Source organism: Siphateles boraxobius, unplaced genomic scaffold (genome assembly GCF_051911475.1).
Source record: "Siphateles boraxobius isolate OS27281-9 unplaced genomic scaffold, OSU_SipBor_1 24, whole genome shotgun sequence".
NCBI lineage: Eukaryota > Metazoa > Chordata > Actinopteri > Cypriniformes > Leuciscidae > Siphateles > Siphateles boraxobius.
The window spans coordinates 7064702-7077677 of NW_027508855.1; the positions used below are offsets into that span (position 1 = coordinate 7064702).

General features: G+C 39.0%; 1 protein-coding gene across 3 annotated transcripts in view; it reads left to right on the forward strand.

Annotated features, from left to right (window-relative positions):
* Positions 1-12795, forward strand: part of gas2l1 (growth arrest-specific 2 like 1) — a 42399-nt gene extending 29604 nt beyond the window's left edge. The window contains exons 3-6 of one of the 3 annotated variants that reach the window (XM_077241061.1): positions 787-883; positions 3809-4118; positions 7773-11454; positions 11506-12795. In XM_077241061.1, coding sequence (XP_077097176.1) covers positions 787-883; positions 3809-4118; positions 7773-9792 — 2427 coding nt within the window. In that variant the 3' untranslated portion in view covers positions 9793-11454; positions 11506-12795. The remainder of the gene's footprint in view (positions 1-786; positions 884-3808; positions 4119-7772; positions 11455-11505) is intronic. The other 2 variants (XM_077241062.1, XM_077241063.1) reach the window with 2 other exon arrangements.
* The last annotated feature ends 181 nt before the right edge of the window (positions 12796-12976 follow it).

A 12976-nucleotide genomic window follows, 5' to 3' on the forward strand; every position in this document is an offset into this window, starting at 1 on the left:
GTTAAGTTATCAGGCTTATGCATTTTGGAGCGTAGACGATAAAAAAGGTAAAAAGTCCCACAGAATTTTTTTGACTTGGGCCAGTACAAAACCACCCAAAACACCCTAGCAACAAACTAACATCACCCTAGCAACTGCTCAGAACACTCTGTGTGGAAGCAACTTTTGCATGGACGAGTACCACCACTGACATTTTCTTCACAATATGTAAAAAGCGAATTTACATGTTAGTTGGTTTACAACTCTGTTTATTACAAAGAGACATACAATTAATGAATTAATCAAGAATTATGTACGTGCAGTTCCTTGCAGATCCTCTACTGATTATTTTATGGTACTGAATAACAAATTATTTGATGCCTTTAAAGTTTACTCTGTGATGGGTTTGTTTCAAAGCTTTAAGTTGTAATCTTTTCGTACATCATACTTTTGTAATTTTCCATTTGGCAAAACTTCTGTGATCTAACATTTAACAATCACTCTTCAATCTGGAACCTTCAACCAGCTACATATTTCTAGTTCAGTAATCATGAATATTTTTTATTTGTTTATTTATTTTTTGCCTTTCTTTACTCATCCGTTTAAAATGGTTAATACTTTTTTTTTGTCATTATGTGGCACACACACACACACACACACACACACACACACACACACACACACACACACACACACACACACACACACACACACACACACACACACACACAGACATTAGAATATGTGAAAGGTGTTAATCTCTCTCTCTCTCTCTCTCTCTCTCTCTCTCTCTCTCTCTCTGTGTAGGTGTTACGGACTCATGTGATGGTGCGTGTGGGTGGAGGTTGGGACACACTTGAGCATTACCTCGACAAGCACGATCCCTGTCGCTGCGCCGCATTTGGTGAGATCACCACTTGTTTGTGTCATTTCCTGTCTCTAAGCTTGAGACTTCTTAGAATTTTAAAACAATGCTACATGTGTTTCTTGTGTCTAGTTATTTACATTCTTACAGTATCATACATTCAAGTTATACAAGTTTTTGTTTCTAGTGTTTTGTTGTTAATAAAGGTTAGTTCCTTCATTTAAGTACTCAACACTAATAGTGTTACTTAGTCTGTTAATGGGATTTTACCGCAGATTGATAATAGCTGCCAGTGATGCGCTGGTCAATGTATAAACAACCCGCACCCGACCAACGTTTTCAACTAACCGCCCGCAACTCGGACCGCAAAGAAAAAGATGAAAATATTGTACCGACTTTTAAAGTAGTCAGTGTTGTGCAAGTTACTTCCAAACTGTAATACATTATACATTACTTGTTACTGTTATTTAAAAGTAATTCATTACCTTACATTATTACTGTCTCAGAATTGCAATGCATTACATTATCCTGTATTACTTTTGAGTTACTTTCACCAAAATAGATATACAGTAGTAGAACTTAACATTCTAAGGCTGTAACGATATGCGAAACCGAAATCGCGACACTCAGATCCACGAACCTGCAGAATCGTGACACACCCCTTCCAACTCCAAGAGTTATCCTTCCCGTCCAGATCCAATGCTACCACATCTTTAAATTACTATTAGTATTATTTTAATTTTGAAGTTAACATTATAAAATACGTAGACCTACACCACAAAACTATTTGAGGATAAATTATTTAACATTGGGGAATTCCAGCGTTATGGACGTGACATTTGCAGTCAAAACTTGAAAAATAAATTCTCAGAAAATGCATGTAATAGCATACCAATAACGTCTGTTTATCCATAGGCTACCCCTTAAAGGAGTCCAGACAATAGACATTTTTTTTTGTAATTCTGTGAATTACACTGCGCAAATCAAAAGTAATACTACCCACCGGATGAAGAAGAGTTGGCTCTCCACAAAACATAAAATATTCATTTTATTTTATTTTTCGTGTTCGCATTTATGAGGAAAAAACAATGTAAGGAACGGCAGTTCTGAAGTGGCACTAAAAGACTGTTTTAAAACTTTCACAGAGACCTCAAACAGAAGACACGAAGCCTTTCTTTAAAGTGATTTTCGATTTGTACTAATTGTATCTTAATTTTAATCAATGTTTCATCAACCAATTGCCTGGATTTAATAAATAAGAAGTAGGCTAAATATAGCAGACAATAGATCACGACACGGATACGCCTGCGCGAGCGCGTCTCATAAATTAACCGAAACTCAGCGTATAAGGTAGCCTACTTCACGGACCTGAAAAAATATATTTCAATCTATATTGAAATGTCTACTTGTAAACAGAACAATTCAAAACGAAAGAAAACGGACTGCTCTCTGCTTAGCCTATCTGTATGAAATGTGCATTTCTCTCTGGCGCATTCACTACCGCGAAGATCGCGAGGCAGCAATGTCAACTTCATCTTTATTAATAAACAATTAAAATGTCTCCTTGCTATATTTGACATATTCATAATCATTCATTGCTTTTGCCGGTTCTTTGTGACAGCTTTGGATGCTTTATCGGCAGCGCCTCCGCCACCCTCATGTTACATGAACGCGTCACCACCGCATCAAAAATATGATTGCGTGATGAAAACATGAAAAATACCACATAAACATAGCCTAACTGTTTAGAAAGAAAACACAGAACAAATGGAGTAGCCTGATGCGCATACGTCCATCTCGCGAATGTACAGTCTTCTTCATGCCATCTTCACCCATTAGCCGCTTTTCCACTGGCCAGCGTGAGCACAGAGGCCGAAATCATGCCTCACGGCACTCCTGAATAAATCGCTATACAAATATATCAGACGCTGCCATTTAGTCTTTATTTACAAACTTGGACACAACACGCGGCTATTGACTGACCACGAACAGGCATACTGAGCTTGTGCGTCATCTTCGTGCCAGTTATTCAGCCAATAAAGTGTAGGCCTATGTGTTTCATAGAAAATTGTGTCTAGTACTAGGCTATATAAATTGCAAAGGTTTAATTGGAATCTTTATTTCAAACGACCCGACCGACCGACCGCGACCCGAATATCATTAAAAATATTTTTGGATGACTCGTAACCGCGGGTGACCGCAGGCCCGCTCATTTTGGATCAACCCGCGCATCACTGATAGCTGCTCTCAGTCATCCATATAATGCCATGCAACTACTGAAATATATACAAAATATACACTACCTTTAAAAAAATTTGGGGTCAGTAATATTTATTAAATGTTTTCGAAAGAAGTCTCTTATGCTCACCAAGGCTACATTTATTTGATCAAACATAGTACAGTAAACAACAACAAACAATTAGCTTTAAAACAGCAATATTATTACAATTTAAAGTAACTATTTTCCATTTTAATATATTTTAAAAGCTGTATTTTCAGAAGCCATTAGTCCAGTCTTCAGTGTCACATGATACTTCATAAATCATTCTAATTTGATGATCTCGTGTTCAAGAAACATTTTGTATTATTATCAATGTTGAAGCATGAGTTGAGCTCCTTGATATGTTTGTGGAAACCTTTTCAGGATTAGAGAGTTCGAAAGAATAGTATTTATTTGAAATGGAAATATTTTGTAACATCACACATTTCTTTACTGTAACTTTACTGTATCAATTTAATACATCCATGCATAATAAAAGTAATTTCTTTAGAATACATTTTTTAATGGTACTGTACAAGACATAAAAAGCCTTTTCATTAGAATACAGTCATTTAAGTGAGTAACCATATTGTGAAATTCCCATTTACTCTTCTAAATACGTTTAAAGTCATTTATGATGTTCAGATACATCATAATTTTTCTTGTGAATATTAAATTCTGATGCCTTTCTTTGACCTCAACAGCTCACCGGTATCAGCAGGCTAAAGCGAGTGGCCAGGGTCCTCACAGTAAGAGCTCCAGCACTCATTCTTCCCGCTCCACAAGCCCAGGACCTCACTGGCGCAATGAGTGCATGGCGCCCTACAAAACACCCGACAGGCGCTCTTTGGACCCTGTGTTGGGTGCCACAGCGCATTCCTCTCCATCACGGCCTGGCAGGTCGCACCATGCAGCTGTGCCTGTAGAGATGGAAACTAACACAGTGCGACCCACAACACTGCTGCCTCGACCACCACGGGACAGATCAGAACCTCGGCACTTTAATCCTCTCAGGTCAGTGCAGGTGTGTTTGGGTGTTGTTTAGCAGTGTGAATGTGTGCATGTTTACGGCACTTAGGAAAGTACCTCAACTAGAAAAGTACCCAAAAGTCACACTTGAAACAAAGGAAAAAGAAAATGAAAGTCTTTTTTACCTAGAAAAAGAAAGTCTTTTTTTTATTTTAGAAAAAAAACGTCTTTGGATATAAGTGTACACATGACATATCTTGTAAACAATACATAAAACAAATCATATATATATTGTAAATATAGATTTTTAGAATGGATTTTTGAAAAGAAAGTACGTTTCATATTAAAGTGATCCTATTATGCTATTTGAAAAGTTTCCTAATGTTGTTTTGGAGTCTCCTACAACAGGTTTACATGCATCAAAGGTCAAAAAACTGTTTCATTTCCTCCTAATATACATTTGCACATCACCACATTTTCAGTGATTCTCAAACGACTCGTCAGATTAATCAATCCCTCTAAATCCCTGCTTTCCGCGAGTTACTCTGCTCTGATTGGCCAGACTGCTCAGTCTGTTGTGATTGGTTTACTGTGTACAACGCGCTTGTCGAAAACAAAAACGGCCATTGCCATGTCAGTGCCTGAGGCTTCCTACACTGTAAACTAAACACAGTAGCGATTGACCATATCAATCCTAGCGCGAGTCCGATGATGAAACACTGGAAGAATTAGTTATTCAACTCAAACCTCCATCGCAAGGATGACTTCAGCAGGACGTTTCTCAGTCATACACTACTCAGTTTGAGGTACATTGTGAGATGTTGCAACTGTACTTCCTCACCATCAGCACTAACAAGTGCATGTCCATCAACAAACCGATTATTTTACTTATACTCATTTATTTACCGAGTATTTTTCTAATATGTTGCTGTGAACACGTGGAAACTGTATCAATAACAATGCATGTATGCAATGTATACATTAGCCGAGCTCTAGCATGAATGACTGATGTAACATAAACGTTGGTAAAACAAATCTTGCTCCATGCTTAATCTTTCCTCAAAGTAGTGAGAACAACAGACAATCTGCATTAAAAGACAGAGTTTTAGGTAATGGTGGCCCACAACTGATTAGCAGAAGTATTTCAGTATGACAGTAATAATGTGAGTTAACCAGTTAGCAGGAGACCTACACAATATAAAACTCAAAACTAAGTATTTTGAACAACATCTTTCAAGCGCAAGCGGTTTGCGAATCCTGCATTGAACTCCAAGATTTGAGAAGCAGTCGTCAGTAAAATAAAGGGAATACAGCAAAAGTTTAGGATTATACTGCTGTGGAATCGTGGTAAAAATGAATTTTAACCACAGATTCTTCACATGCTCGCCCTTGGGCAGTGAAAAAAAAAAACCCTCCCTCGTCTTTGCTTGCAATATGCTAATGTTTCGTCTTGACGCCACAACGAAACGGCTTATGACTCGTTTGAAAAACGATTAATTTCATTGACTCAGTCGACTCTTACTTTTGAGAGACAATAACATTATATACGGTGCAATTTCAGATTTAAAACTTTGCAGGATTTTTTCCATTCACTTAGAGCTATGTTACACACTACATGAAAGGTCCTTTTCAAAAATCCATAATAGGGGCCCTTTAAAATATTTGCTTTATATTGTTTTATTTTTTATTTTTATTTTTTTGCTAAGACAAAACCATTACCTTCTCCATTCAGAAAGAAATATGAATACTGATAAAGTACAGACAATTAAAAAAAGAAAAGGAAAAACATTCACAGAACCACTATATGCGTTTATGGCTATGTAAAGTGTGCAATCTTGAAGCGTTATGTCTGGGACACATGCATGATAGTGTGTTTGTATAGTTGTTTTGTCTGTGTAGATCCCTTGGGGTGTCTGCCATTTGCTCACACTGACCTAGTTAACTCAACACAAATCATGGCACTCTGTTTGTACATTGCACCGCCAGATTGAGCTGCATCTTAAGGCAACAGTGCACACAACACACACACACACACACACACACACACACACACACACACACACACACACACACACACACACACACACACACACACACACACACACACACACACACACACACACACACACACACACAGATTATTGCAAGCAGATTTGAACTAATCCCAGGTGACATTGCCCTGACATCTATCCTCTTCTCGTCCGGTTTGTGTCTCCCCCTTGTGTTAGAATTTTTTAATACAATTTCACAGGGCCTCTGTGCTCTCTGCCTAATTATGCAAAGGATAACATGGTCTTGGATAAATTAAAAACATTTTTGTCATTATATCCAGAGCAAAGGGACATTTGTAATATATATGAAGATGTGTTTAAACAATACTGTGTAAACTCCATGCCATGAATTACTGCACTCTTAGACTAAAGAAAAAACTACTCTTAAACATCCTAAAGTTGTAAAAGGTTTATTATTTTCATCAGATGGTGAGGAATTCTTGTGCGTCAATGTTTGCAATGAGGGCATTGTATAACTGCACCACGAACAGCTTGCTGGTTTACCTTGGCTCTGTGCCTCGGTTTCCTTAGGCTGACTAATGATGCAGGCCAAGCATCAGAGCAGCACACTTTAACACTTGCACTCCCGGAGCTGCAGGTGAGACAGGCTGGATTACTGAAGATTAGGATAATCTCAGCCCCCAAGTATGTCATGGCAGAACAGGTCAGCACAACAGGTTTATGCCGGTCACATTACAGAGCCAGGCTGTCAGGATGTGCATTTTTTACTTTCTTGTCTAAATAAGACTGTGTAAGTGAATAAAATCAAATAATGAAAGAATAGGGTTGGGTAGCACTTAAAATATTTTACTATTCTAAAGTTTAATTTAGGATCTGGAAGTTCTTGTAATGAAGTTAAAGTATTGATTTTAAAGCAGTACATTTTTTGTATTTTGGCTCTGTGTACATAAGACATTATTTATGGTTAAATGAAAGAGTGACTATGTCAGTTTTATTCTTAAAACTTCAGTAGTAGTTCAAGAGTGTGTGTGTTTCATAAAGACAGAGAATGGGTAATCCCTCTCACTCCCTCCCTCTTTGATGGTTTCCTTAATTCCAAAGAAATGGCTGCATTCAGCTCCCTGAACGCTTCATAGAGATTCTCCATGTTGTCAAAAGGCTGTTATATTGTTACCAAAAAATTCTATTTCGAAATAAAAGCTTTTCTTTTGAACATCCTATTCAAATAATCCTGAAAACATGTATCATTGTTTTCACAAAAACATTAAGCAGCACAACTGTTTCCACATTGATAATAATAAGCAATGTGCCTTGAGCAAATCAGCCCATCAGAATGATTTCTGAAGGATCATGTGACACCATAGACTGGAATAACGCCTGCTGAAATTTCAGTTTTACCATCACAGGAATAATTGCATTTTAAAATATATAGTATATAAAAAAATAGAAAACAGTTATTTTACTTGGTAATAATATTTCACAATATTACAGTATTTTTGATGAAATACTTTCAAAACATTTTTTTAAATCTTATCGACCCCAAACTTTTGAACGGTGGTGTATATGTGACAAAAAATGTTAGAAATATCTGGTAGTTACCTATCTGAGAATCCTTGCTTGGTTTTATGTGTAATCTCGTACATCGCAATATTCATCTCTATCTTTCGCTCTTTTCTCTTACACACAGGAATAAGGAATCTCTTCTTACGACTCGCAGACTTTCAGGAGATAGTGACTCTTCTACAGCCTCTTCTAAAGGTGGAGGAGGAAGCACAGGAGGAAGTCGCTTCTCTCTGGGTACACGGCATGCTCATGGAGATGAGGTGGTGCTGCTGGTGAACCGTAAGGAGGGCAAACATGTTATTGAGCGTCCTGGAGCAGGAGCACAGATTCCAGCCTTGAGAGCCCCTCAGACCCGTGCCCGTAGTGCTTCCAGAGAGCGCCCAGCACCGCAGTCCACCTCAATCCTTAAACCTAGTCCACCACAGGGCCCGGCAGAGGTACATCGAACACCCCGCACAGAGAGAGGCAGATCACTGGGGCCCGAAGGTCCACGGAGGCTCCAAGCTCCACGCTCCCTCAGTCAGGGCAAGACACCTAGAGGCCGATTGGGTGAAGTCAGTCCCGGATCATCACCTCGCCGCAGAGACCCTCAGCTGATTTCCATAGATCGGAGAGAGGAACTGAGACCCAAGCATATGCCTGCAGCATCCTCAAGAATAAGTGGAAGTATGCCCAGAAGACAAACATCCTCCTCTGCCTCAAACTCACCCGTTAAAGGCTGCGCCAACGGAAGTCCTGCGAAAAAGGGGATGGTAACACCACGTCCCCCTGCTCCTCGCTCTCCTTCTTCTGGGAGCCGGAAGTTGCTTCCCCCGGTCACACAGCCAGGGCGGCGCTCTCCGCATTCTTCTCCGCGATCAAATCCTCTCCACCCTCCACGTTCCCCTCGATCAGCTCACAATGCACGATCCACAGGGAGAGACCAAAGAAGTAGGGCAAATCCCTACAACCAGCTGCAGGAGAGCCAGGAGGACAAGAGTATGTTTAGTTTACACCTGCTGCCAAGTCTGGACCCTCAAAGGGAGCAAGATCTGTATCGTAGCTTTGAGGCAGAGTTCCTAGCCAACACACAACAAGTCAAAGCTGGGCAGGGTAAAGAGTCCACTGGAAGAGAAATGAGGTCACTACAGCTCCCTGTCTCCCAACAAGGTTTAGGGGTGCTCCCAACCTCTTCAGGTGACACTAACGTTACAGACTCTGCTTACTCTTCGTCTAACTCTTCAACATCTTCTCTTAATGTCGGAGGTAAGGTGGGAGTTCTGCCTGATTTGCGAGAGTCTAAACGGACTAATCATCGTGCCTGTGCACTTGAGGACCCACCCGTCCTTCTCCATAGCCAGATTCGTGGAGGCCTCCCCAATGGAGGGCTCCTGGAGGGAGGGCGATGGGGTAGTAAAGGTGGTCTCCGTAAGCTCCCTGCCATCTCCAGTTCCACAGAGGAAGGAGAGGCCTCAAATCCAGGCCTATCCAGATCAGTGTGCCTCCCCCAAGACATCAATGGAAGCCTCCCTTTGACTGAGGTGCCAATGGAGAGCCAGCAGGACCTGGTGGAATGGGTTGGGGTGGAGGGAAACATGCCACAAAGTGAACATCACCAAGATCTACCATATGACAATACTGTCCAGACTCTTCCTGAGTCATTTCCCTCCCCTCCACCACCTCTAGATGACTGTTCCTACCAGGACTCCTCCAGTGAAAGCTCCTCCATGTGCTTGAGCATGAGTGAGCCTCCATCTGAAGGCTCCTGCACTCCTCCTCTACCACTGGCCAATGGGGATGAGGATGACACAGTTGTCCTCCGTGCCAAGAAGGGTCAAAAGAAGACAGAGAGGGTGCCATCCATCTACAAGCTCAAGCTGCGGCCAAGGATAAGACCTCGCACTGACAACAGACCTGAGAACAGCCCGTCACGCATCCCTACACCTTTACAATACAGAAATCATTGTCAGCAGTCTCCTGCCAACTCGTCTCCCCTCCAGACCCCACCACAGTCCCCACGTTTAAACACTAACCAACCCTCGCACAAAGCTCTGCACCAGGCCTTTGCGGACCTCATCCAACCCCAGCAGCGATCCCCGGCTATGGGTTCTAGAGAGTGTGCCTACTCTTCAGAGTCCAGCCTAGACAATGAGGCCTGGATGTAGTGAATGATGACGATGTCCGCAAGCCTTGGTCTGTGTTCCTTTACTCAGCATATACAGCTTTACAGTCAGATTAGAGAGGGGAGTGGCAAAAAAAGCACATTTGTAAGACAGAGACATTGCACATCTGACTGGTGTACAACATGTAGCAGGAATCCTTACTGTCAATTCACTGGAGATATACATTTGTCCTAAAGAGGCTAAGTACATTACCAATGCCATTCTTGACATCTTGGACCAACATAGCCTGTTCTGAATTAATTAAGAGAGCTACATGCACCATCTGAGATGTGTTTGATTTCGTTCATTGAGTCATCTTTTTTCCTTCTTCAAGTTTTCTGTTTGGGAAAGAAAATTAGTACATTTCCGTTTAGGGAATCTCTAGGTTTTAATGCTCTTCCATACGTCCATGTCCTCATGACCTGTTTTTGAATTTGTTCCATGAGGACTTATTTTAGCTGGTTTCGTTCTGGTTTTAGTTTTCATTTGTTAGGATTGGAACCAAGTATAAACATTTTAATCAGGGAATTGTAATATACAGAGTGTACTGTACTGGAGAATAAGAGCTGTATAACCCGTAGAGCAAATAAGATGATGGTTGAATCATTTTAGGGTAATTTTGTGTGCAAGGCAAGCACCTAAATGACGCTTTGAATATACTTCCATGTGGAATCGAAATTGTAAATACAATTAATTACTGTACTGTTTTGAACCCCTGCTAAATAGAATGGAATATCAACTTGTTTCGTCATTTTGAGGATCTCTCAAAACTTTTACGAAAGGACACTATCTGCTTAACATTATTTTGGCAGACAAGCAAATATGCTGTATTTGTGTATTATGTTTTGTACATACTAATGTGGTTAATGTAAAGGTTTATATGTAATATATGTTCATTTGCTGAAATGTGGGGTTGTGTAATGTAAATATAATTATTAATTGAATTTAATACTAATGTATAAAACATATGCTGTTTATTTCAGTATGTTAAATCTGCCTTAGCTATGCAATGTTGCTATTGAATGTTGCCTTGACACATTTTCTTGCCTTAAAGTAAGTTTGAGAAGTTGTGTTTGTGAAGTAGAGAGGAAGGGATGTTGTGTGTGTATGTATGTGGGTGGAAATATCTGTGTGTGAGGTAGAGAATGTGTGTTGGATCCTGTGTTTTGGCCCATTGTTAACTGTGACAATCACACATGTGAGGGTAATGGTAACGACAAGATCCTGCTTTATCAGCATTCTTCTGTTTGAAGTCTTTGTTTAAATTAAAGTAATTGCTTGATTTATTATCTACAAGTGAGAAATGAAGGACACTTAATGGAAGATAGTGCCATATTAAACATCAATAGGCTGTTTCTCAAAACATGGAAATCACTACAAACTAGAAAATGGGAATCATTTTTATTGTGGCCCTTTTATTGTGAAAGCTATATGGAGTCCAAAACTGTTTATAAAGTAGTGATATTTCCACTGTAATCATCATTAGACATTACATTTCTTCTAAAGTTCTGTGGCGCCACCAAGTGGTGGAAAGCTTTGACTGTTAAGTCAGATGTGTTTGAATATTCTGTCATCATTTCTTCACCCTCAAGTTGTTCTAAAACTGTATGAATTTCTTTCTTCTGCTGAAAACATGATGTTTTTAAGAATGTTGGTAACCAAACAGTTGATGGGCCCCATTGACTTCCACAGTATTTTTTTCCTATACTGTGGAAGTCAATGGGGCCCGTCAAGTGTTTGGTTACTCGTATTCTTAAAAATATATTCTGTCATACGAGTTTGGAACAACTTGAGGGTAAGCAAATAATTACAGAATTTTCATTTTTGGGTGAATCATCCCATTAAATGAATCCAGTCTGAATTAATTACACTACACACATATTGCTTTGGCATTGGGTTGTTTATTTATATTAAATGAGTAAGTTATTAGGCCTTGGTGATTTGGTTGGGGGTGAACTGTACTATCATAAAGGGACGACGTTGTATGTTTTGAATGAATGGATGAATTGTTTACTTTTGGTATGTTCTCTTTTGGAGGCTTTATATGGCTGCGTTTATGAGCTCAAGTATTGATAGAGAGATTATCTGATATGTGTTGTTTCAATTAATCAAAAATGGGTCAGGAAAAGTGAGGGAGATGTTAATGGGAATGGATTTCAGTGTTCATGTTTTGCCTAAAGGACTGCAACCAAATTACTGTTAGCATGGCCATTGACACCACAAAAATCCGCAATATACAATGCAGCACTGCACATTGCTTCTATGTTTATTGCCATTTAAATGTCTGCTGTGACACTTTAGGACTTTGTTAAATTCAATACCTAAGTACAAATAAGGACAGTAAAGCTTTCTGCGGTCTTTCAGATTACATTAATGGTTGCTGTGCCTAATTCATTTTGGTCACATATACACACTACACATCCAGTTATCTTTACAATATCTAATCATTAACTGCCATACATTTGTACAGTAAACTGATTTTGAACTCCAATCGTATTTATTCTGTTTTTCTTTCCAAGAAAAAAAAATGACAGAAAGATGTTTCTTTTCTGTGATTACATTTGTTATGCATTTCTAATCACATTTAGACATTTTTAAAATAATTTATTGCATGGATGTGTTCTGTTTTCTTTATTCATTATTGACATCAGAACTAAAGGCATGTAGACTCACATTTTATTTACTTGAGCAGAACCATCTGATTTGCATTACACAAATATGATCAGATGTGATTTACAAAATGCATGTTGAATATACAGTATGTCATGCTCTGGTTTCAATAAATGAAAAAAGCTGTTGGATCATTTGAATGTCTATGGATTGACTCATAAATTGCAATTTTTTTGGCTGATTGTTTTTCTTTAATGATGACAATGAAATGTAAGGTCTTGACATTGTGGAATTTGTCTGTGTTGAATAGCAATATTGCAAGACCAACATTCCACTGTTCCTTGAAAACCAATTGCTGTTAATTTAATTCTTGTAATAAAAATGTTTTGGATGAAATTATTTGTATTGTGCTTGTATTGTGCTTGTCATATATATATATATATATATGTATATATAAATATATCTTTAATAAAACCATTTAGAGAACATTCGATATTTAGAACAAGAGAACAGGGTTGAATGACAAAAAACATGGTGGATTTGAAAATTTACACTTATATTCAAGATAAATGACATT